The sequence below is a fragment of the Agelaius tricolor genome, unplaced genomic scaffold (genome assembly GCF_023055355.1).
Source record: "Agelaius tricolor isolate 1412-34295 unplaced genomic scaffold, bAgeTri1.0.p SCAF_1, whole genome shotgun sequence".
NCBI classification, from domain to species: Eukaryota; Metazoa; Chordata; class Aves; order Passeriformes; family Icteridae; genus Agelaius; species Agelaius tricolor.
The window spans coordinates 19395389-19422167 of record NW_027269261.1 but is presented as its reverse complement, the minus strand read 5'-3'; the positions used below and the strand labels follow the sequence as shown (position 1 = coordinate 19422167).

The 26779-nt window shown below is 39.3% G+C and overlaps 1 protein-coding gene across 1 annotated transcript; it reads left to right on the top strand.

Annotated features, from left to right (window-relative positions):
* Positions 1-170: 170 nt before the first annotated feature.
* On the top strand, positions 171-26722 carry IARS2 (isoleucyl-tRNA synthetase 2, mitochondrial). Its single transcript, XM_071425848.1, has 23 exons — positions 171-374; positions 825-947; positions 1783-1939; positions 2915-3063; positions 3152-3201; positions 3298-3407; positions 3493-3583; positions 3975-4090; positions 5164-5333; positions 6119-6209; positions 6401-6552; positions 7514-7674; positions 14993-15095; positions 15711-15804; positions 20987-21095; positions 21880-21982; positions 22917-23042; positions 23417-23548; positions 24114-24220; positions 25025-25170; positions 25326-25516; positions 26075-26219; positions 26330-26722. Exons 1-23 carry the CDS (start codon positions 171-173, stop codon positions 26482-26484), a joined length of 2985 nt encoding a protein of 994 aa, XP_071281949.1. The 3' UTR covers positions 26485-26722.
* Positions 26723-26779: the final 57 nt, after the last annotated feature.

The following is a 26779-nucleotide window of genomic DNA, read 5'->3' as shown; positions in this document are numbered from 1 at the left end:
CCCTCCCAAACCACCTGGGAAGGCCCGGAATCCTTCCGGCTCCGGGCGGGGCTCAAGCTCTCGCCCGGCCCGTCGGGAGCGCCGAGCAGTCGCCGTGCCGCCCGCCCGGCGCGGCGTGTCCCCTGCCGCGGCCCGTCGCGCCGGCGGAAGCGCGGCTGCAGCCCGTGAGGATGCTTCGGGCCTGGCGGGTGCCGGCGCTGGCGCGGGCCCGGGCCGGGGCCGCCCGGGGCTGGGCGCGCTCCGCCGCCTCGGAGGCCGCGGCCGAGAGCCGGGAAGACTCCCGCTACCGGGACACGGTGCTGCTGCCGCGCAGCCGCTTCCCCGCGCAGCTCCCGGGGCGGCTGCAGCCCGAGACGGAGCTGAAGACGCAGCAGGTGCGGCCGGGGCCGGGCCGGTTCCCACGGGAGGAGCGGGGGCTTCCCCGGGCGCGGCGAGCCCCCGGCCGGCAGGAGGGCGGGGGTGGCCGCCAGGGTTTATGTTCGGTCCCGCCGCGCAGGGCGAACTTCTGGCGAGTCCGGGCTCTTTTTTAGAAAAGCTCGAGCTCTTGAGGTATTTTTAGTTTGGATAGTCGTAACTTTTATGCAGTTTGTTTTGGAGGAGAGTAACGACCATCCGGATAGTGCAGTGCTAGGATAATAATCTCAGGCCTAATATTTCACCCTCTTCGGCCTTTTTCGTACTTAAAACCCACTAATGGCTTCTCTTGCGGAGTTAGAAAAGTGTATTTGTTTGCCTGCCTGCTTTTGTTGTAAATTTTGCATCCAGACTTTTTGACGGTACAGAGAGTTGTGATAGTTTTGGTCTTTTTCTTGCTGTTTCTACAGAAATGTGGTTTTTCAGAACTGTATTCATGGCAAAGGCAAAGGAAGACAAAACAGGAATTTTGTTTACATGATGGACCACCTTATGCCAATGGAGACCCTCATGTTGGCCATGCATTAAACAAAGTAAATACTTTCTTGTTCATACTTTATTCTTGTGAAGTGGTAAAAAACTTGCCATCGTGTGCCCTGTGTTCTCTGTTCCCATTTAAATCAATAACACTTTAAAATGTTTGCAATTTTGGTAGTTGGGGCTTTTAAAAAGCAATAGTATGATTATGTGGATGCCATATTTTGCCATATTGACATAGATACTATACCCTAACATAAATACCATGTGCTGAATGCTCAGTGTTCTTTTTGATTCAGCCTTGAGATTCACAGCATTATGCTGACCATCAAGTTTGAAAGACTCAAATTGTGAGCTGTCACCCACAGCTTCTAACGGTCCCAGTGCCGGAGCTTGGGCTGCAGTAATGTGCTCTAGGCCAGTGCTGTAGGTCCAGCTCAGTGTTTTAAAAAAGAGAGTAAGTCAGTTTTGTTCACTTCAAGTCTTGCGAGTTTATAAGGTGCATCTCAGTTACACTGGTTGTGAAGTCCTTGGATCAGAGGTCCTCTAAGGTTCTGCCAATGTACAAAATGATAGGCAAGAAAAATAAAAAATGCAGAGTGTTTGGATCACAGAGTGGCTTGGGTTGGAAAGGACCCTAAAGCTGATTTAGTTCCAAACTCTCTGCCATGGGCAGGGACACCTTCCACTAGACCAGGTTGCTCAAAGCCTCATCCAAACTGGCCTTGAATACTTCCAAGGACAGGGCACCCAGAGCTTCTCTGGTCTTAAATATAAATTTATCCTGCACCTTTTGATAATTGTATTTTTTAAACAGGAGGAGCTTAATTACAAATGTGGCTGTTCCATATGGGGGAGCTAAAGTGATAACAGACCCTTGTGGCTTTTCAGATTCTGAAAGACATCACCAATCGCTTCCATGTGATGAGAGGTTATAAAGTGCATTATGTGCCAGGGTGGGATTGCCATGGGCTGCCAATTGAGTTGAAGGCACTGTCAGAAGTCAAAGGAGCTGAAAATCTTTCACCGATGGAAATTCGGCAGAGAGGTAAATGAAGGCTTTTAGACTTCATTGTGGCGTTTTCTCTTAGCTATTGGTGACATTTTCTATGATCCCTGAGTGTATTTGGCAAGCAGATAGAGCAGGCTGGAATCTGATGAAATGGGATAATTTCACACAAGCTTAATTCATTGCGGTAATGGGCATGCAGAGCATTGACCCTCAGTTTAAAAAAAAAAAACAAAAGGAGGGCAGGAGATTTGGATGTCTGCTTGGATTAACTGTATAGTGGCAGGAAGCTGCAATTTATCAGATAAGCATCCTTTTGGTTTTTGAAGGCTGAATTTGATTAGGAACTGAAAAGATGCATGTAGAAGTCAGGCTCCTTCAGGACAGCTTAGCTCAGTATCACAAGTAGGAATGTATTTGTTGACTTTTTAACAATCCTCTAAAACTATAGGGGGGACCCTTTCGAAGAAAGTGTGTATTATATGGAAACTGTTTTGAAGAAATAATTTCAAATACAATATGGGTTGAAAGGCATCATCATTCAGCTGCAAAGCTTTTTGTAATGAGCAATTGAAACTTCTTTAATTTGAAATTGTGGTAATGAAAAGGACTAACATATTTTCAGATGTATGTTACTTAGAAAATTTTGAATAAGCATAAACAGAGGGAGTTAACTTTCACTCTTATTAGTTTTATGTTGAGAATTTATTTTGAGAAATTTTTCTTCCTAACAAAGTATATTTTTCCCCCCCTTTCTTAAAAAGAAAGTTTGTAGTCTAAGGACATGTGCTTAGTATTCCTGTGTTAGTGAAAAAGTGCCAAGCCTCTTTACTCTTTGCAGTCATTTTTTGTAACAACCAATCTGAAATGTATGTATTGTGAATCATAATGATTAGGGCATAGGTTCACTACATTCTGCTCTGGCTTTACTAAAAAATCAATAGTGCATTTTAAGTGATATTTTATTGATCTTAGTATGCTAAACCATGTTCTTAATGGAACCATTCCTTTCAGCCAGAGCATTTGCCGAAAGAGCAATTGAGAAACAGAAATCCGCCTTCATTCGTTGGGGTGTAATGGCAGATTGGGCCAACTGCTACCTTACATTTGATCCAAAGTATGAAGCAAACCAGCTGAGAGTCTTCTACAAGATGTATGATAAGGTATATTGAACTTCTGTGGAAGTTTGTATTGATTTTTCATGAGTTTTGTTTCTCCTAACTTTTTTTTTCCCCTCACTGTCCTCTCTAGGGTTTAATTTACCGGGACTATAAACCTGTGTTCTGGTCCCCTTCAACAAAGTAAGAATCAACTTACTATTTTGTCTTCAAAATTTTAGCAAGGATGCCAGTAGCTTTTGATGTTGCAGCGTGTAACTTGTGTTTGATGTGTATCAGAACAGCCTTGGCTGAGGCAGAACTGGAGTACAACGAGCAGCACGTCAGTCGCTCTGTGTACATGAAATTTCCACTGCTGAAGTCGCCACCTAAGCTGACTTCTGTGATAGGTACGACTTCTCTGTGGCTTTAGAGACTGACAGCTTTGATTTTTGTTATAACTGTGAGTAAAGTGCTTCTAATTTATATCTGTAGATGGATCATCCCCTGCTAGTGCGCTAGTCTGGACCACGCAACCTTGGACTGTGCCAGCCAATCAAGCAGTTTGTTACATGCCTGACTCAGCGTAGGTGTCTTCCACTTGGTTCAGTTGTCTATGTCAGTGCCTACTGGTATTTAGCAGCAAAATTAAAACATTCTGGGCTGTCATTACAGTTTACTTAAGGCATCTTTTTTGGGTATTGTTGGGGTTTTTTTGTTTTGTTTTTAAGTGTTGCAATTGTAAGCTTTGTTCTATATCTACTAATATATTAATTTCTGCCTAAATTTTTATTAAATTATTTCTTCTTCTTCATTTCTTATTTCTTCTTCAAGGTTACCTTGAATTTTGAGGTTTGTGAGTGAATTGGGCATGTAAAGCATACTTGTCTGTCTTTTAGAGATGAAGAATTTCACAAATTGGTAGCTTTGTGGTGTTTGTAATTATTTAGTATCATAAATTCACGTTTGCATTGCAGATACGCAATTGTAAAATGTACAACAACTGGACAGTGCTTCATTCTTGCTGCAGATAGAGTTGAATCTACAGCTGCTGTTCTGGACACACAGTTTGAAGTTGTATCAACGTGTAAAGGTAGATTTTTAAATTGTTAAATTGCTTAGAAATCTGCTTGTAGGTGTCTGAATACTGCTTCATTTAAATGTGTTTATAATTTGAGAATATGCTTCACTAAAATAATACAAGGAGGAGGAGTCTGTCAGATTTACTGTTGGTGTATTGTAGCTCAAATTATTATCCATAGATTTCAAATGAATTTTTAAAATCTGGCATCATGTGTGGAAAAATGAGATGTAGAGTGTAAGTCTACATCTAGTCTGTTCAGTATCAAAATCTTAATTACACTGCAGTTTGTCTTTCCATCCATTGTTGATGGCAAGAGGGGGCTAATTACAAGCATGACTGGTGAGGTATTGTAGGCGGCTGTTGTCTGTCTGGACAAACTAAAGCAGTTGAGTTGGCGTCCTAATAAACTGCATAGTGGCATTTCTTACGAGGCAGGCTTGGGATTCAGTGTCATGAGTTGGGATTTGGTGTGTCATTTGTGAGCTATATTCATTTGCCTCCATCAGTGATTCAGTGCTGGAAATATGCATTTGTAAAGGAGGTGAGGAATCTGTTTCTATGACTTTTTGTTTTCTTCTTTCTTTGATGTCTTTGGGGTCTTTCCATGCCTTCTCTTTCAGAGGAAGTCTTGTTTTTACCTAATGATGAAATTACTGAGGGTGTTTTTTCTCACAGCTTCCACCTTTTTGAATCATTCTTCCAACTTTTTGATCATACCATTTACAGATAATATCCAAGAGTAGTAGAGTTGAACCTTCTTAAAAAAGAAATTTTATATTGGAACCTGTTGTTTTTAACTTCCCATATATTCAGTAATTAATTATATTTGTTACTTTTCTGTATTTGTGTACATAACTTTGTGATGGCAGTTCTTAATAATGTTCCTTCTAGGAGAAAATCATTCTGTGAACACCATTTTGTCATATGGCACATTCCTTAATCTCTGTGATTCTTGACTTCCAGCAAGGCTTTAATAATAATAGTTCTTTTTTTTTTTAACCACTTGGTTTTTTTCTGCTCTCTGATAGAAGAAGTTGAACATGTGAATTGTGTTTATTTTATCTTCTGTTTGTATTTTTCAGGTGCAGATTTGGCAGATAGTTCTTGTGCTCATCCCACCATTCCTGGCAGAGTCTCTCCCCTGTTACCTGCAAATCATGTGACAATGACAAAAGGGACAGGATTAGTTCACACTGCCCCAGCTCATGGTATGGAAGATTACAGCGTAGCTTCCCACCATCAGCTACCCACGGTACTTTATCTTTTCAGCTGTTGCTCTTGATTTCCTGCAACTGATTGACTGTGTGACACCAAAATTATTTGTTTTAATTTGTGCATAAAACTTGAAAATATTCTGAAGCATTCACAGAAGTGTGAGTATCACTAATGGCCTGCAGGAATGCAAGACTAACCTAAAGGAAATGTGTATCAGAATAAAAGAATGAAGTTTCCTTCTGCTAATTAAAACTTACAGGGAGGTGTTAGAATCAGATTTTTCTGCTCTTTATGTGGTTTTGTTTTTTAAAGGAGAACACAGAGAATGTTTCTCAGATATTGACTCTCACTACTCAGAATTCTCTTTTACATGCAGATCAGTAAGTCACCAGTTATGTAGGTCGTTACTTTTTTTTTCAGCAAAGCTTGTTTTAAACACATTTGTAAATACAGCTCATTTATGCATAGCCAGTTTGTGATTGATGGGAGTGAAGATTCAGGATATGGGGCATGGGGAGGATTAGGTTTGCTTTTATTTTGCATTGTTTATTTGAAAAGTCACTGAAATACCAGTGACTGTGATGTGTAATAGTTGTGGTATGTGTGCAAATGCATTGGTGTTCGTTTCTTCTGACACCTGAAATTCACTTACTTGGTAAATTACTAAACTGCAGTTCACTAAATCTGAAGTGTACTTAAATATTTTGTTATTCATCAGAAAAGCAGTCACCCAGCAGAGTATTTAACTCACTTTTGAATACCAAAATGATAATAAATTGCCACATGATATTTTATTGACATCATTAATTTATTTATTTTCAGGATTGCCTTGTGGATGAAAGTGGGTATTTTACAGAAGCAGCAGGTCCTGAACTTAAAAACAAGAATGTCCTTGAAGAAGGGAATGAAGCTGGTGAGTATTTGGTGTTTGACCATTTGTTACTTCATCACTTACAGTCCTGCAGGTATATTTTGAGAGTTTGTATAAACTGGCCATATTTTGGCATTTCTTGCTAAGTGTTGATTATGAAAAGGACTAAGTTGAGGTTAACAGCAGCCATATGTTCAAACTGAAATTTAATCTTGCCTCATTTTTTCTCTCAGTCATTAAGATGCTTCAAGCAGCTGGGAGTTTGTTAAAAGAGGAGAAATATGTGCACAGTTACCCCTATGACTGGAGGACAAAAAAACCAATTATTATTCGTGCCAGCAAACAGTGGTTTGTAAACACAGCAGATGTGAAGGCTGCAGCACAGGTATGTAATTTTTCTTTCTTATGAGACACTTGAAGACAACTGAGGCTACTTGGAATCAACAAAAAAATCTTGCTGTAGCTCTCTCCAGGATATTATCTTCTCTAGGGTTTATGAGCAGTAGTTGAAAAGCATTAATTACTTGTTGAAGTGAAATATGTTGTCAATTCTTTTGTTAATGTTGATATAATCCAGATATATCAGCTAAATCCAGCTGCACTGACTGGTATATTTGCTCATTGTATTTACAGATGCAGAAGTTTCTTAGAGCTACTGATGTTTTTTTCCCTAAAATATTTTTTTAAAAGATGATGTTTCAAGGAATTAAAGTAGAAAAGACAATTTAATCGCTGTTAAAATTACCTTTTTTTGTTAGGCTAGCCTTGTGTGGCCAGATATCTGTTTGCTGCCCTGTTAATTTTGTCACAGTCCTATTTTAAATAACTTTAAAGCTTGGGGTCTTTTGCTCTTTGAAGTTATGTAGATCCATACAGAAGATTCAGGCCAGCACCTTAGGGTAACAGTTATTTTATTCTAATTAGGGCATGAGGTATATACTCCATATTCATCTTTATCTAGAATGGATGAAAACACAGTGGTTACTCAGCAGGGCTGGGAGTGAGTGGTAGCCCTCTACAGACAGTTTGTATCAAGGTGGGTTTTCAAAGTAGACAACAGAACAAGATACAGTCTGCTTTTAAACTTCAGATTCAGTCACTGATGCCATTTTAAACTCATTTTTAGGGTCTGTCTGCTAGTGAATCAGAGAACTGGGGTTTGGTTGGGAAATACACAGTATATGCAGTGTTCAAGTAAGTTATTGAAGAGCAGCAGACAGTTGCCTGAGAATGTGTTTTTGATACTGGGAATGGGAGAGTAGATCTGTACCATATTTTACTGGCAGCCTAAACATTTTTTGTGGGAAAGCTGAAGCACGTTCAACAGTTCACTGTCTCCTTCATAGGATGTGCTGAAAAAAGTGAAGGTGATCCCTACATCTGCAGTGAACAGGATGCTGGAGATGCTGGAGAGAAGGACATTCTGGTGCATATCACGGCAAAGATGCTGGGGCGTCCCAATTCCTGCTTTTTATCAGAAGAGCACAGGAGAATGCTTGATAAACAGGTACCTGCCTAGCCTTAGACACTGTGAAGTGACAGAAGAAGCACTGTCTGTTGTGCTGCAGTTAGTGATATTATAAAACTTCTTATTATTTCAAGTAGGAATACATGCTTTTACTTGTAGTTGTTTATATGCAGATCTAATTTAGATTTAAGTTAAAACAATCAAAAGCTTGTGGCTGGAAGTGACTTACACATAAATAATAGGAATTAATTTACTTACATACTTAAGTTACCTTAAAACTCCTCTTGAGATTAATTGCTGTTTTCATCGCTCATCTTCAGTGAGCTGACTGAAGTCATGAGTGACCTTTCCATTTAAGCAAGCAGTGAAATGCAAACTGTTGTTAGAATAGATGGCAACTGTAATTGTACCACTGTACATTAAATAGTCCAGGTCCTGTGTCAAAATAGCGTTTTGCAGTTAAGTGACAGTGAGATCTGAAATGGCTTAACCACACTGGTTGCAGAATAAATAAGTGCATTTTGTTTCAAAACAAAATTGGAGTGGTTTTAAAGACCAGCCTCAAGCGTAACTGACCCTTAGCTATATGGTTTGGTATGTCTAGATCTTCAGATGCTAGTCTGATTCTGCCATCTTTCGGTTAATAGTATCCAGATATTGCAAACACTGCATTTCAGGAATAATAGACAACATAATGCAGAGGAAATCCAAGCTATGCTTTAAAACAAGGAACGTCAACCAAATGTGATCCTTTTCTTTCCTGTAAGGAGTAATAGAGTTCTGCTTTTACTTCTTTGGGGAACAAAGGTATTCAGTTCTGAATGTTCTCTCAGAGGTGATTTCATAAAAAGAGTGTTGTGGAGTTGCACATTCATTGAATTAGTTCCATAATTTTTTTCTGCCTTGAGATATGCTGATGTAACTCAGTTTTGTACACCTTAACCTTACAACCTTTTGTGAAAATTCCTAAGTTTTTACAGCTGAACTTGAATACCACTGCCGAACTTTTTTTTTATTCTAGTGTTGAGTACTGCAGGAGTCTAGCATGTTTTCCAGAGGCTGTACTGAGCACACAAGCAGTAGATAGTAGACAGTAGTAGGTGAGGCTCAGGGTGTGGAGAGCAGGGAATGGACTTTAGACAGGTAGTCCTTAACTTCACCTGGTGTAACTGGGTGTGTAGGTGTGCAGAGATGTACTTTGGCTCTCTCACTGTAGGCAATAACTGTGAGAAAAGACCACAGTAGCCACAATGTCGTTTATAGTGCCTGAATAATGCTGACACACATCAGGAAATAAATGGGTGGAGGATTTGTGGGACATAAAACCACTTTACCTGCAAAAAAGTAGGTGTGTGTCTCTATAAAAAACTACTATTTCACAGAATTCTTTTTGTTTTCTGGTTGAAGAGTACCCTTGAGAGTGTGTGTGTTGCTTAAAAATTGTTAAATATATAGTTTTACAAGCAAAAAAGTGTAATGGAAACCAGTCCAGCAGTTGGCACTCAAAACTGAGGGGCACCATGAAGCAGGGGCTCCTTCTGAACACTGAGGAGCTGGGACAGAAAGCATTTGAAAGGAGGGACATGTGGGAATTCCCTTAGGTTGTAGTAAAATCACTTTGAAAGACCGTGACCTGTATTAAAGCCCCTGCCTTTTATGAATGCTGAAGCTGTGTGAGATTATTCCCGAAATTGTACAAAATGTGGCAATCACAGCATTTTGATGTGGTAAACTCTGCCACAGCTTAACACCTCCCCCTTTGTGTGTAGGTGTTGGCCCAGCAGTAAGAATTATAGGGGAGTGAACGAAAGGACAGCATGGCCTCTTTGGGTAGAATTGATCTGGGGAATAGAGAGGCATTTAGAAAAAAACCAGACATATTCACTATGCTTGAAAAGAGATTTATTTCATTTGACTGACAGGTTCAGATGTTCATTTATAGCCAGTACTCTTTACTTCTAACTTTACTTACTCTTGGTGGAATTTTCAAAGGAAATTGTAAAGCAGTCATTAAATATTCTAAAAAGTTTGAGCTTATATATTTGTAAAGTTAACTGTAGGAGACTTCTGTAACTGGAGTAGAAGTGCACAGAATATTGGCCTATAGAAGTGACAGGCAAATGCAGAAGACAGTCTGTCAATTCATAGGTCATTTTCCTGGACACCAGTTCTTATTGAAAACTGCAGCTAAGCCTGTTTTGTTACATTTGCATTATCATTTTGAAAATCATGTTACAACAGGTTGCTGACATACTTTTTAATGTGAAACTTTTTAAGTTTCATACCTGGTATGAATAATTAATATAGTTAAAACACCAGTAAATAACTTGCATTTCAAAACATGAGCTGTTTTTAACTTGAATGCTGGATGCACAACCTCTCAGTAGCAGCTGCTGTGGAGTTTTTGAGTGACTATCAAAAGTAACAGCATCTCCACTGGAAGTCAGTGTAGTCCACATGGAGTTGCTGTTACATATGAGAGCACCAGTGGTCGATCTTGAGTGATCTTGTTCATGTATCACCTGTAAAAAGACTTTTAAAAAGAAAAAAATGTCCCTAAAATAAACTGCTGTTTCCCTCTGAGAATTGTCCCTGAATTTATCACATGAAAAGCTGCTGAAAGCCCTTCTTTCAAGGTGGAGCTGCTTTCTCTAACAGTGTTTTTGCCACACCAGCAATCCAGTCTTTCTAGCCAAGAGGTAGTTTGTAATGTTCAATGCAGAATCTCCATGAGTCTCCTTGCCGCTGTGGCCCCCCTATAACCCTAAAAGATATTTGATTCAATTACGTTGTCATCTATGGTTAGAAATTTAATATACCAATGATGTTTAAATTCTTTTATGCAGAGTATGCTGCATCATATTGTGATTGGGAGTGTAAAAATGATTATTAAAAACTCCTTATAGGAGAGAGAAAAGAGAGAGCACTTTTTCATTATTGCCATTTTCAGTAAGAATACAGAGGTGAGATTCTGTAGGATTTTTTTGCACAAATGGAGAAAAAAGACTTTAAAAGTCATTTAGAGTACATGCACAAATAGATGCTTATGCTGTGTGACAGCTTTCAAAATTTAACAGATTTCAAGAGAAAACACTCTCCATCTAGGAAGCTCTGTAACTCATGGAAAAGAAGAAAGAGCTCCAAAACTAAAATATAAGAATTGTATTTCCAGTAGTAGCTCAGCACAGGTAATACATACTTTAATCTGACCTCATGCAATAACTGCTTTACAAACTCACTGTTCAGATATTGGTAATAAATAATAGTATTGCAAAGATCGTTCTAATGCCTTTGTCCACATCCCTGTGACTTTGATTAACACATAAATCAAATTTCTGAAAAAGAAAAACCCGACATGGTTTTGAAGGACATCTGTCCTGTGCTCTTATTTGTTTTTTAAAATAATAAGACATTTCAGTGAATTGCAATCAGTAGCAGCTTACCACCCCTATAATACTTACAGCTGTAGTATCAACATTCTTGTAAAGCAGAAGATAACTTTCCCTCTTCGCTGCTGTTGGAAAGGAGATGGAGAGAACATCAGGCTCTGTATTCTTCTGCTCCTGACTGTATCTTAATGCTGCCTAATTTCTGTTAACAGATTAAATAAGTGTGCAGCATAATCAATATCTGGCTCCCGGGTGATTGGCTGGAACCGGGGTAGCGTGAATTGCCGTAGGGGTGTCAGAGCGTAGCAGGGACACGTAATGCAAGTTCTTCCAGATAGCCTCTGAATAAAGGGCAAAGTTTTACAATGCCTTTATGGCTCACTCGGGGAATTATCATGCTCACCTTGAAGGCTGCAGATTATAAAGTGATGAGTAGTTATTTGAGCAAGGTGGTTTTCACTTGCACCTTACAGAAAAGTACTTTGCAAAAGTCCTGCTCCTTATAATGCAGATACTTTAAATAAAGTTGTTTCTCTCTTGAAGTCGAATTTATCATAAGGATCCTTCAAGAAGAGCAGAGATAAGTACAGGGGCTTTGTTTGTTTGATTTGTGTTTTTCAAACTGTAGGAGTGAAAAAGATTTGTTGAAAAGGTACCCTGGAAATCGTTCATCTAAACTACCTCCTTTTATAAAATGTTTGTTAAAGTTCACTTATATTTTGTAGGGAAACACTGTATAGTGAAAAAAACTTGCACTGCTAAAATATTGGGGTTTTTTTAAACGTGATTTGAAACTATGATAGAATTTTGAGAATATTGGTCAATAAAAAATTGACTTCACAGTCCTTGACTCCTCGTTTCTTGTAAGTAATTGATAACACAAATCTGACCTTCTTTTACTTATCTGAAAACTTTTATCTGTAGCATAATTGTACCTGTTGGTTCTTGTGTAACAAAAATATCTTTAAAAAAAATCTGCTCTTCATAAATTAATAGTGTAATCTTTGCATTGCATGGCAATATACTTGATAAAAGGTTAGCTCATGGTATGTTTTGTGGGAATGGTGTATCTACAAGGCTTCACAAGTCTTGTGTGACATTGGCAGTACTTACTGTAAATGAAGGCAGGCATTTTATTATGCTTTCCCAAGGGACAGTAATAGCAAAGGTTTATTTCCTCCTTCTCTCTCCCCTCCCCCACCTCTGATGGAAAGGAAAAAATAGTTTATTAAGAGAATCTTTTTATATGCTGTCCAAGATAACTGTTAATTTTGATCTATAGCTGGATTTATCATCTTTTATAAATCCCTCCAAATACTGATATTGTGAAATACCTGTTGAATATTTTAAAAATGCATAGGTTGAAATAATTTCATCACTGGAGTTTATGTCCCTCCACAGAAGTGTATTTGCAATATGAAAAAAATATGTGGAAGACAGGCTTAGTTCCTGTTTAAATTTTCTGCTTTACAGGATGTGCTGGTAGCTTTTCTGTACTAGTTGTGGGTGTGATTCCTATTCAGAGAATTTTTCTGTTTCTCATTGAGGCCAGAGCTAGTAGCTGAGCACTGAATTACTTCTTGCATGAATCACTCAACATACACAAATATTTTACATGGTAATAAACATGTTTTAGGGTAAATCATCCTCTTTTTAATTTAGCTACTCTTGTCTTCTGCCTGTGAGTTCTATGGGTAAGACTCAGCCAGTGAGAGGAAGGCATTGAAACTGTGGAGAGAGCTCTTCAAATCTTCAGGTGAAGACAACTGGTTATCTATAACTGTCTTTAAAAATACACTGATAGTGTATTTGAGAAGAACCCAAGGTGGAAAATTCTATTGGCAAAGAGAGAAAAATAATATTGTGTATTGCTTTTTCTAAAGTGTTCCTGGGTGCTGCAGTATCATCCCTAAAGGTCAGGGTGTAAATCCAGCTTTGTCAGTGGAAGCTACTCATCCTACAAAAGACAAAGTCAGAGGAATAGTTTAGTCCAGGCTGAGGCAAATTTCATTTTTGTGTTTCCTGTGAGCTTTCTGAATTTGGAGATTTAGGGTAAAGGAGGCAAGACATAAGGGTTGTGCATCAGCTACCTGCCAGGAATTGTACCTGTACTGGGGTTGTTGTTAGCTTTTATCTTGGAGAAGTAACACTCTCAAAACTGGAAGTATAGCCAGACAAACAGGCCTCTGTGCAAATATTTCTGTAAAGAAGTGGTAACATTCACAACTGGAGCTCCTCAGTGTTGTTTTAGCAAGATAAATCTTAGCAGATACATTACAAAGCCATAAATTGTGTCCTACATTAAAATGGAAGGTGAATGATGCCTGGGCTGGTTTGAAAGGGGCAGAATGGTGGTGGTGCCACAGGGATGTCCATGTGTGAGTATTGCTACTTAATGGCCTCTCCCTGTAGAGAATCTGCTGAGATGTTCTACAGGAATTTATTTTGAGAAGTGAATTGATTAATTGATGATTGATTGATTGATTGGTACAAAACTGATATTCTGTCATTGCAATTTGAGCAGTCAAGAGCAAAACTGGATTTTCTTCTTGCCGTTGTACCTCATGTCATGAACTGAAGTAATTTGTTCTACAGCTTCCTGGAGAACATGTTTTCATGCTTAAACCCTGAGTGTAAGAGTCCATTAAATGTTTTAGTGATGTAGCTCAGCTTATTAACAGTGCAGTAAAATACTGTGCTGAAAACCAAACACAAAACTGAGTGACGACTGAAGAAGATCATCTGCCTTCTGTGTTTTTAAGATAATTATGCCAGATAATTATTTTACTTTTTCCCCCTTTGCAATACTGTGTCAAGAAATTAGTTAACTGATTAAATCTTCATTTCTCGAGTTATGAACAAATCTCTGGTGTCCTGGGTAACACAGCAGGTTTAGTTTGAAGTTGGCAGGTCAGGATGATCTGTTGTACTCCTTAAATACAGCAGATGTCGTAAAAATCACCTCTTTAGCAAGTGGTCTGTGAATCAGCAAGACAAAGTGTGTGGGGTTCCTCTTTGGTTTTTTAAGATACTTTAATTTATGTCTAGACTTGGTATTAAGCAATATTAAAAATCAATTCCCCATAGCCTTACCTACTAGGGCCAAGGATTGAATGTGTCATAAATAGTGCACAGAACTGCACACCTTGAGGTTGCCTTCTCTATTCAGATCAGAAAAAATGCTTAGTTAACTGTTTAATTTTTCTTATTTCCATAATATCTGTTTATTTTCAGGACCTTTGTCATGACTGGTGCTATATGATATGGACTCATAGATTGCCTTCAGAGTCTATATTGAATGGTTTATTATCACTCCTCTATGGGTGCAGAATTTTCAGTTTCTTACATTATTTGTATTAATATATTTAGATTTATTACAATTTAAAATATATATTGCTAATTTTGGGAAATTCAGGCAACTGGAAGCTTAAGATGTGTGTATATATATATATATATATATAGATGTATATGTGTGTGTGTGTGTACTACTTGAAAAGCTGTCATTTCCTCACTCCTCTTTTCCACGTGAGTTCTCAAAGTCTCTGTATCCAGTAAGAAAAATAAACCTGTTGTTAAAAAGAGCAGATATTTTGAGGGGAAATACTTGTGTAGTTTCTTTAAATTCAAGGTCAATAAATAGCAAATAAAATGAATTTTAGAGGTTTTCAAGCTGCTGGCATCTTTTCTGAGTGCCCCAATTATGAGGTATTTGCAGAAGATGATGTTTGGAATCCATGTGGGTTTTTGTATATTGTACAAGTCCTCCCATCTTGGGAGGCAAAGCCAGAAAGTATTCAATGCAGGCAGGAAGGTCTGTGAAGTTTTGTATGGATTAGAAGCTGGAAAATCACAGGTTCTAGTAGCTTGGTCTGTGTATCGGCATCTCTCACTGCTTTGGGTCTGGGATACTTGTGGAAAGGTGTGATTAACTCCTCCATTCAAAAACCCCTTTTTTCCTCCTAACCCAGTGAAACCATCACAGATGTCATCAAAATAGTGGAGCAGCAAGGAACAGATGCATGGTGGGCCCTCCCTATTGAACAACTCTTGTCAAAAGAGGCTGTAGCAAAGGTAAACTTCTGACTTCAGGTACAGCAGTTGCTCAAGACAGTTGAGTGATGGGAAGTAATAGAAAAATTTTGTTTATTCCCATGATCCTCTTCAGTCTTGTATCCTCATTGTGAAAGGAGTGTTCAAAAAGTGAGATCTGAGTGGGGCAGAACACACAATTGGATTTGTGCTGTTAATTCAGGGCAGAAATCTCCATCCTCCTCCTCTTAATCAGGAGGAAAGTGACATCCTAATTAACCAAATTATGAGCCCAAATATGTATTAGGTCTTGGTCATTAAGATGGATTAGAATTTTTATTTAGTTCTTCCTAACTTTTTATTGTTCTTTAACAATTGTGTACTTAAGCTAAGACAAAGCTGTAGTGTTACTGTGCCATCTGAGATTTTCTTTGTAATTTTTCCTTGCCCTACCTTGAGTTTCCATCAGTAATTATCTGAAAACTCTTGTCAAAAATTACCTACATTATTTTGTGTTCACTCACAAAGTTTGTAACAGAACCTGTACAAAACTGGACCAGAAACAAAATTTGCTTTATTTCTAGCTTTGAAAAGCATTGCTGATTTAGGGTATTCTATTTGCATTATTTAATAATTGTTCTCTCAATTGTTCTCTAGGCTGGTGGTCGTGATGTTTCAGATTATGTCAAGGGACAGGATGTCCTAGACATTTGGTTTGACAGTGGAACTTCCTGGGCTCATGTTTTGGAAGGTAAAGAATTCCTATGTTGATCCTTATTTTAAAATACTTGGAGAGCAAAATGCAACTGTTCTGTGTGACACTGTTGGTGTCAGCACAACTGAGGCAGATTATGCCATCAGCAGGCTGTCTGTGACTTTTAAAGCTGCTTTTGCTTGTAAAGATAAGGATTTAATGTTGGCAAACTCATTTTCAGCATAATTAAAGTTGAGGTTTTTCTAATATGCTGCTCTAATGATTCTGACATGTGGTGTACTGTGTAACTGCTGATCACCTCATACTTGCTTTGAGTGGAGAAGTCTCATGGCACAGAGAGCCAAGGTACTTTGCTGCTACTTCGTACTCCTAAATTGTTTTTAGTTAACAAATTTCAGTCTGTGCTTGTCTGTGCTATTTGAAGCAAATAGCACAAATAGCAAAGACTGAGATCAGCTGCTGAGTCTAAGTTTTATAATTTAAAAGTGTAGGTGTGCTTTGTCACTTTTCATTACTTTCAGTAACTAAAGCAGTATATTGTGTCTTAAAATATTTATACTTGCTATATGCTATTTATGGCTCCTACTGCCAGTAGTTGCTACTCAGTAGGTAGCAGATAGATATTTGTATAAAAAGATGTAAAATACACACTGTTTGCCTGAAGGATAGTGCAAAGTCAGGAGTCTTTTCTAAAGGAGGAGTCTAGTCCCATACATCAAGTCTGTTGGACTTTAAACCCTCTGTACACAATTGCATGATAACAATCTTGCTGAATTATAAAACACGTTAGTACCAGAGTTTTATTTCTTAGCAACATGGTCAGGCAACAGTACCATCAGCAAACATTAATTTTCTAGAAGATTTTTACATATATTGAGGTTTATGCTCTTTAAAAATGTTTCTGGTTTGATTTTGAAAGCTATAACAAAGTAGTGGTATTTTATGCAGTTACAAACTTGCATTGTTAAAGAGCTGAACACCTCAGTCCTCTAATCCTTTGTAAAGGAGATAACTTTTCATAAGGAATACAGAATCAAGGCTCTGGATTTGTTGTTAATTTGTGTAAGGCTCCCATATGGATTCTGTAGTGTCTAATAAATGTTTGGGTTATCACAATACAGACTTCTTTCATGGAACTATTACAAGCTGCTCTTCTCTACCTAGTCCTCTCTTTTAATGAAATTTGCTGGAGCTTGGTGTGTGTAAGGCATCATCTTCTGCTGTGTGACATAACTGGAGTGGCCCCACTGCTGTCAAAGCAGGGGACTCACTAACCAGCAGTGTAACCTCCTAACCCCATTTATTCTCCGAAATTACACAAAAATTGCATTACCTTTTTTCTGTGTAATTGAGGCTTCTAGCCACTGCCAGAAGTGCAGTCTGTTATTCATATCAAATTACTGGTTTAACTCACCTTTTATGAAACTTTGCAAGAGATGTTGTTGAATTAAGAGTTTTATCATCTATTTCTGAAATACGCTCCAGTTTTTAAAGCTTTTTGTAGAACTTCTTCCAATATCAATGATAATAAGTAAGGCTTACAGATAGACTAATGGGTGGGGTTGTTTTCCAAAGTACTCTTGGAAGAAAAAAAGATGGAATTCATGGAGAAATTCAAGATTGCTTAGAGAATGTCATTACGTGAAGAACTAATTTTGTGGTAGGAGATGAGTGATAGCAGAGGTTGTTGCTGCCTTCTGTCAGTGTTGGTGGCAGAGGTTCTTTCACAGCACGAGTTACTTTCAGGCTACTGCAGGATATAAAAGATGATTAAAACTGATTCTAATGTTTGTTTCACTCTGCCCTGAACCCAAGTTATTGAAAATTCTAAGTCAATGATCTGTTAGTAACTAGCAGGAATAACAGATGTTAGAGATCTCCCTGTCAGTTCCAGCTTTGTGAAAATAATTCCTTCTCTTCATCGTCTCTGTGACTCAGAACTTGGCCTGAGTTTTCAGTGCATTTGACCCAGCTGTGTCCAAGCTTACTAAAGGAGGTGCAGCTGTTACAAAAATGAATCCCTTTGGCTGATGGCCACACAGATTGCTGTCAGCAAAAAAAGCAGGTTGGGAAGGGGGTGAAGAGGGGCAAGAAGAGAGATTCTGCTGAATGAGGATAAAGGAATTGCGCAGTGACAGCCAAGTCCAGTGGTATAAATCATAGGCTGCATTACCTTTTGCCCTTGCACAGTCCTATTTCTAATGCTTGCCCTACTGCATCTTCCAGGGACTGGGCCTATTTCTGATGAAGATGGCTTAAAGTTACTCTTGTTCCATTAAATTATGGTTGGCTTCCTTTTTCCAGCCTGGGTGTGCCTAAGGTACCACTTGTAGCTAAATGACAGATTAACCAAACCATTCTATGTCAGCAGTGGGGCAGCTGCAACTTACACACTAAAATCAGAGATTTGGCTACTAGATTTGTAGTCACAAACCCAAAATTGTACAGCTACAAGCAGACTGTGTGAAATAAACACCACTCACTGGCATCATTGAGAGCAGATCCACAAGTGCAATGTTCTCTGAAATCCCCTAAAATTTCCTGGGGATGCTGTTTGCTTTCTTAATACTCTGTTTGCCTAACACTGTTTTCACTGAACAGTTTATTGTTGTGCCCTCTCATCCTGTTTGTTTCTTGCTACACATGCTTCAGACATGGATAACTGCATTTTCATAATGCTGCTGTGAGGTAGAAGAGTGTTAATACACTGCTTCCAAAGAGAAAGTGTGGTAAAAGCAAAATTTTGTTCAAAATCATGTGCTAATTTTAAATACTTAATGCTGTGGTGCCCAGCACGTTTTCTGTTGTTCTTTTGCTTTGAAGTTCAGCCTTTTGACAGAGCTCATTTCAGCAGCTCCTTATGGAGCATCCATTTAAGAGATGTCTTAAAATATCTTAAAATTCTCCTACATTTTCCTCATGGGCAGAGTGCCATCTTCACTACAACTTTGAGATGATTATTTTTTAAAATATTTCATATAAAAATGCACACTGGACTGCATTGTGATGTGATTTGCCACTGGTAAAAGTCACACAGTTTTCACCCACAGTTTTGTGGGTATTGCAACAATGGTAGTTTTCAACATCATAACTTTTTTCCCTATCTTATTGGCTAATTTTTAACTGAATGAATGTGATTATTTTACAGCTTGCCTATCTAAGTGTTTAAACTTTTGTGCTGACTGAGAGGCTTGAATTTATCTTAGCTGGTTCATTCCTGGCATTAAAATACATCATGTTTAATCTAAAAGTCAAAGTCTGTAAGATCAAAGATATGGAATCTTGAAATCCAAACCAGAAGGATCATAAATTGTAATTCTCTTTAACGACCTATGTACTATACTTCAGTTAAAATAAACAGAAAAGTCTCTTTGGGGTTGTTGGACATACTTCTCCATTTATAAAAAAAAATGTGAGCACTGTTGTAATTAATTTTATATAACAATCACAATCTTAACAAAACTGAGGAAGGGGAGCTACTTATAAGGCAAGTTTTGTATATGCAAACCCCATGTTTGTACTTTACAGATAAAATGTTCAGGCCTCTGTTAACTTTGCAAGCACCAGTAGCCAGCTTGCCAGATGTACTAGTTCCTGTCAGAAAAGCCCAATCCAGTTTGCTGTTTGTAATCAGTTGTTTGTTGAAATTCTTCTCTCCTCCAAGTTCTAACTACTGGCATTTCCATGAAAAGTTCACTTCTCTAAAACCAGTGGCTCATAAACTAGTTGTAAGCAACAAATGTGTTACAGATTTTCTAATGTTCCTGTCTTCCTTATCACAAATATTCTTTTTTTTTATCTAGTCCTCACAAGTATTTTTGCAGTCTCTTAATACAAAGGTTGCTCCTTACTTACTGTACTTCTAAACCCCAGACTCTTTGTAGATTTCCTTGACTGAATAAGCAGATGTGTAAAAACCATGATATCCACCCACACATTCTTCCTGTGCTACCTGGAACTGTGTGGCCTTGACCTTTGTAATGTTGAACTTCCTTTTATTGCAGGATGGATCTAAATATTGAAACTTCCATTAAGTTAAACAAATAAATCAAGTGTGTCAGTGGCAGAAAGAAGCATTGTCTCAGGGGTCGTAGGAAGAGGAAAAGAGGAGATAGTGAATAAAAACTGAGTAGAAAAACTTCTGTCTGAATATTGAGAAAGCAACACCATCAACTTGTAGAATCAAAACTAAACTCCTGATAAATATGTGTATGGTTTTGCACCTTTGTAGGCTTTGACTTGCATGTTCTGCTGTGTTCACATTACTCTGTTCTCACTCTGGTGACCTGTCTAGGATTGCTTAGGACAAGGAGGGACTTCTTGAGTCAACAAGTTTGTACCTTTTTGTACAGTGACTGAATTCCACCAGTAAAGCCATTTAAACTGTGCTGTCCTCTCTCAACCCTGTGGAATAGCTGGGTTAGCTCTTCTGCTTTTAATGTGCAGTCAGGCTAATACCCTGCCTGCCTTGTAGCCCAATTTTCCTCTAAAGTACTTATTAGCTGCACTTGCTCTTCCCTACCATTCCTCTTTTGTTCTATGTGTGTATTTACAGGGAATATTTCTACTCAGCCTTCCCAAGCCACGCTTTTCCAGATGCCTCTATCCCCAACAGACTTTCTTGTTTCCCACATTGTCCTAACTCTTTTCCAAAGTTTTTAATCTTCCTGGAACACCAGTGACCAAAAATGTAAATTCTGTCACAGGTGAGCTGTGGTCACTGCCAAAGCTACCTGCTCTCTTCTGTAAATGCCTTTCATGGGCTGGTTGGGCACCTTACCTCTGTTCCTTGTGCCTTGAGTAATTCCAAATGGGAACACTTCAGATGGTGGCATAGATTTTTATTAATTCCAAAGTATGTGAACTTTTCTTGGGTATTGCAGTTTGTTTAGGAGCACTTGAAAAGTCTTCTGAGGACTTCTGTGAAGCAATCTGAGCATGATAGCTTTTTTTCATAATTTGTTATTTAGTTTAGGAGAGAGCAAGCTTATTTGTTAAATTCTGGAGCGTGGCAAGTTTTGGTTTCTTTTAAAAATTACAATACTAATGAATCCCTTGTATCATGGTTAAGTAACCACACACCATTTAAGAAAAGTAACTTACTTGCTGGGTTTAAAAAGCAAGATAAATGTTACTAATCACTTTCAGAGATTTTGTGTGTTAATTGTTTTAAGATACAAGGTCTGATATTTCAAATAAAATGTTCTGGTTTTTAAAGGTGCAGATCAGAGAGCAGATACATACCTTGAAGGAAAAGACCAGCTGGGAGGTTGGTTTCAGTCCTCTCTCTTAACCAGTGTGGCAGCAAGGAAGAAGGCACCATACAAGTAAGTGTGTGGATTGCAAATACATTTCTAGTCCATTTATTGAATATTGGGCTTTTGGAAGTGTGCACAGTAGTGTATAAACAAGAGAAATCAAACCAGTACCAAGTATCTGATTCATGTTCTTACATTTTCAGTAAAAAGGTTTTCTCATAGTAGATTGTAATTCATTTACTGTTTAACTTTTTTATATCATAATTCTAATAATGTTTTCATTCTTAGTAATGAAATTTAGGAATTATCAGATACAAGTGGCTTTTTGCTATCTCTCCCACTCCCACAATTAAAGAAATTCTTTGGGACGTGCAGTGTGCAAATCTCCCAAGATCATTGACTGGTGAATTCAACATTAGGCTATAGGGAATTGGGAATAGCTGTTTGCTTGTGTTCTGCTGGAGCTGTGGCACACCATTTATCTCCTGGAAGATGGAAAGCATAGGGAAGGGGAATGTGGCTCAGCTGCAAGGAGGCTGTACAATTTTGGGAAATGTATTGGCTTAAAAAGTAAATAATGCTTTAGTCTTCATTTAATCTGAAATACTCATGCCCTAGATATCTAAACAATCTGTTACTTGCACAACAAAATTAAATGAGGAAAATAAAGTTGTTTGCTCTCCGTGGATGGTAGTATGGGGTATATTCATGGTTGGTTGAACTCGGGATGGAGCCTCAAGCTCACCAAAACAGGGTTTCTGTGTGCATCGACTTAAGAATATCCTCATTAGAAATCAATTCTTAGCATAGATTTTTCCCTGGGATTTTGTTTTCACTAAAATCTTTCCTGCAGGACTCTGGTGGTTCATGGCTTTACTGTTGGCGAGAAAGGGGAGAAGATGTCTAAATCTGTTGGCAATGTGGTTGACCCTGATGTCGTTATCAATGGAGGCGAAGTAGGTCAAGCTTCTGAATTTCTCGGAACTGCCACTTAAAACCTTTCACTGCCAGATTCTGCAGCTGTCTTGTGGCAGAACTCTGTCAGGCTCTTTCGCTATACTGCAGTTCCATTTGGCTGGTCTGAAAACCTTGACTTGTGCTGCTTCTGCTGTAGTGCAAGAAAACCCCTCACCTTCATTCTCTACTAAGAGAAAAGAAAATTATTCAGAAGGTGTAGGATGGTTCCTTTTTACCAGTGTTGATGGAGTAATGGAGAAGAAGAATAATAAAAACAAACAAAAAAATTAAAATAATGAAACTCTGCTGTGAAACTGACTGAAGTTTACCAAGTATGGCAGTGGAGCAGTCAGATCTAGCAGCTGCACCCCAGCAATCTCTCTGCTCTCAGGTTATTATTGACTCTGGAAACTTCATTCCCTGGTCAGGGAGGTTGCACTGCAGTGCATTCATATGTTCTGAATTTCCCTCCCTCCCCCGTCCCACTATTGCTGTTTCTGAGGCTGCTGAGCAGATTTTGCAGCTCACTAGACGAAAGAATCAATCCTTGCATGACTTGCTTATCTGATTAATTAAAACACACAATTGTTTCTATGCTTTAACAAAGGGGAAAAGCCATTTTCAGAATTGAAAACAGTCTGAAGGGGAAGAAAAACCTATGTAGCTTTAGATACTAACATGGCTATTTTAATGAGAAGCATTCAAAGGATTTAAGGCTGCAGATGAGTTTCTCTCAGCTTACCTGGGTTCTAGCACTGCCTGTACACAGAGTGCTGCAGGTGTGAGTTACTAAAAGAGGGGGAAGCCTCCAAGCACAGTAGCCTCTGGGCACATAAAATTATAGGTAGTCCTGCGTGGAACAGGGAGTTGGACTGGATGATCCCTATGGATCCCTTTCAGCTGGAGATATTCTATGGCTCTGTCTGTCCTCAGGATCACACCAAGGATCCTCCATATGGTGCCGATGTTCTCCGCTGGTGGGTGGCAGAATCCAATGTTTTCACAGAGGTGATGATTGGGCCTGTGGTGCTCAATGCTGCCAGAGATGATATCAACAAGGTAAGAGCCACCACTGCCAACACTATTCATCCCAACAACAGGTTCTCTGTGTCTTGGTTGCAAAGTTTTCCAGTCTTTAGCCTAAAGAAAGCTTTTCCAAGCTTATTTAGGGAGGTACTACTGGTTTTTACACCTGTGGGTCAAATAGTAAAGTGTGCTGAGAAAAGACTCATTTCACAGCTTTGTGCTTTGTGGAAACAGCCAGTTGTTATTTTTCTGTAGGTCCTTTTGCCATGTGTTCTTTATGATGCCTTTGTAACTATTCAAACAATCATTTTGAAAAGCAGTCAATTTACGTAGTGATGGAACATGAGCATTTTGTGTTTAATCTAAAGTGAAGGCTACTAATGTTTAATTGCTCTGGGTTGTTCTAGCTGCGGAACACACTACGCTTCATGCTGGGAAATGTGGAGGGCTTCAACCCAGAGACAGATTCCATCCCCCCTGCAGAGATGTACATAGTGGATCAATACATGCTGCATTTACTGCACGAATATGGCAGCAAGGTAAGGGGAATTGTGTTTAGATGAGCATGTGTGTAATGTTTTCCATTGGCTTTATTTTCTTTAGATATGTGAGGAAAACGTGTGCGTTAAGCAGGCACCTTACAACCACAAAGGATCCTTCAATGCAATGCGCACTCCTTTAAGCCCATCTCAATTTTTGAGGAAGACTTTTAACATTCTTAACTTGGACATCAACCAGATTTTCCCACTCACTGCCTAAGGCCTCAAATTAGAAGTCTTTAAAAATAGTTAGATATTAAAAAAAAAAAAACCAAAAGCTAGAGCATTGGAAATTTGCTGTTGTACAGAACTTTGACATTTCTGTCACTCAGAACCATTTTGCTGAAACCATGGGCATGGTTTCTGCGGTTTCCCCTTTCCTTTCCACTCAGACTTGAATGGAAATTATTTCTTTGGCCGAACTGTTAACTGACTTTTTTTCCCCTCCAACAACCTTTTAAAATTTCTGCCAGACCTTTTGCCACTCATTCCATTTCCTGTAAGTTTAGTTCATCAGGGGGTGTGTGATGCAAACCAATACACTGTTCTTACCTCCCTCTCCCAGGTTACAGAAGCTTACAAACAATATGATTATAGCAAAGTTGTTCGACTGCTGCAATCATTCTGTTCCAGAAGCTTGTCTAACTTCTATTTCAGCATGATCAAAGACAGGTGAGTTCCTTCCTGCTGCCTTTAAAAGGGAAAAAAGAAAGGAATGGGTCTGAGATGGAGGTAATAAGGTTCCACGTGAATGCTGAGTGAACACAGGTATCTCCAAGGACCTCTCAGTGCATTCAGCTGAGTGGTTGTCATTGTTGTGCTCTCTTCTGTCCACTGGTGGTACTGAACACTTTAAAAGGACATCAAACGAGCACATTTAAAACCAAATAAATATTTAAAGACAGAGTCTTGGATCTATATATTTACCCAGAAAGGGTGTGCGTCTGAATTTGGGAAGACAGGAAGGGCTTTTAGCAGTTAGCTGTGCAACTCAGTGTATTTATCTGGTTTTTTAGATCAGTGAAAGAATCTTAAGGCTGTGACCGATACTTGTGTAAATGTGCAAGGGCTATTTCATGGGGTAGGAGGGGTGGAGGTTATACTGATCTATAGTTGCCAGAACATGAGTAAAGGGGGGGGGGGGGGGGGGGAAGAAGCCCTAATGCTGAGGTTTACAGATGAACCAAAGGGCTGACAGCTGCAGGCTCAGCTCCCTTAGGACAGATTCTCTCTCCCCCAGTTACCATGTAGAGAATCTCCTTTCCTGTGACAAAGTCCTTTCCTGTGGCTGCAGATGTGGATGGTCCTGTCTGCAGCTCCCTGTGCTTTCCTAGGGAAAGGCACTCCAGAAAAGCTTTCCTTACAAAGGCTGGATGGGTCAGACTTCTGCATGTCCACTGGCAGTCCCAGAAGTGTGGCTCTTGAGCAGAAACATGAACATAGGAATACCTTCCAGCTTTCCCTGCTGTCTTGCAGGCTCTACTGCGAAGAAGCAAAGGATCCTAAGCGTCGTTCATGTCAAACTGTGTTGGCAGAGGCTCTGGACATCATCATCCGCTCCTTTGCACCCATCCTGCCCCACTTGGCAGAGGAGGTTTTTCAGTACATCCCTTACAAGAGAGGTAAAGCACATACCCACTGCTAAGCAATTCCTTTAGTGCACTGTTTAATTGCACAGTTATAAGGAATGCAATTACAGAAATATGCCATTCTTTTTTATTCATTTCATAAACACCCAAATAGACTAAAATAAGAATTGCTTTGTTTTGCTTTCAAGACTCAGAGGGTGTGTTTCGTACTGGCTGGATTAATGCAAGCTCAGCATGGAAGAAGCCTGGCATTGAGGAAGCAATAGAAGGTGCATGTGCAATGAGAGACTCCTTCCTTGGGTCCATCTCTGGCAAGAACGCTTTGGAATATGAAGTCATTATTGTAATTGAGCCTGGATTGCTGTTTGAACTAATGGAGGTAAAAAAATGCAACTTAAGAGTAGTGTTGTCTGTGTGAAAACTCTCTTCTGCTTTGTACTTACCAGAGAATCACAGAATGGTTGAGGTGGAAGGCACTGCTGGAGCCTGTACAGTACAGCTCCTTGCTCAGGCAGGCTTACTTACAACAGGTTGCCCAGGCCTCTGTCCATTGGTTTTTGGATAGTTCTGAGGATGGAGATCCTGCCAGCTCTCTGGGCTGCCCGTGCCAGTATTTGACCACCCTCACACTAAAAAAATCAGCTTTGGTTTCTTGGAGGAGGAGCACCTTTACCCTGCTGGCAATGGTCTAATGCAGCATCCCAAGGTGGGATGCTGTTGTCCCTGTCCCTGGCTTATGGGCAGCTGCTTGGCCCTCAGGCACCTTTCTCTTGGCCACTGCAGTTCAAGTCTGTCCTCCTCCTAGCAGGAGTAAACCAGACTCTTGGTTCAAACCATCCACTCTGATTAGGAACCACAGCTCAGTGTTTCTTTTCTAGACTGGTTGGTGCTGAGAAACAAAATCAAGTTCCAAGTCTGAAAGCTCTCTGTCCCCCAGGCACTGCAGGCTGAAGAAACTTCCAGTGTTTCCCAGCTAAATGAGATAATGATGGCTTCCCAGACAACCCTGCTGAGCGAGCTCCCCAAAGAAATACCTTCAGATGCAAACATCATAAAAGGGACCTTTCTGATTAACTTGGAAGGTAAGAAAACCATTCCAGACAGACTCCTGCACTACAACACAGGTTGTTCATGGCTTGAGTCTTACCTACAGCTCCAGCCTCTCTCTCAACAATTACACTTTCTTTGACAGGTGGTGACATCTGTGAACAATCTTCATACAAAGTTATAGCCCAACCCATTGCCAAAGCAAAATGCCCTCGCTGCAGGAGATACACTGCCGAGTCCTCAAGCACTCCCTGCCCACGGTGCCTCCAAGTCCTTGCTGCTGGAAAGGGGAGCACATGAAGACAAAATGCCTATGCAAAAGCTGCTCCAAAGTGGCTGAAGCAGCAGGTCTGCAAATTGGAACCTGTAGAAGCAGATGCTTAAGCCCCAGCCTGAGCCAGAGTATCATGTATTTTGGGGAACCTTATATATGTGTGTGTATATATATATAAATATATATATATATAAATATATATATATAGACACACTACTTGTGTATATCACTTTTCAGCTTAATAAAAAGGGTGGTTAAAAATAACTGAGTGATTTACTTGTTCTTAGCAACCTGTGTTCTGTGGAAGTTCACTTCCATTTA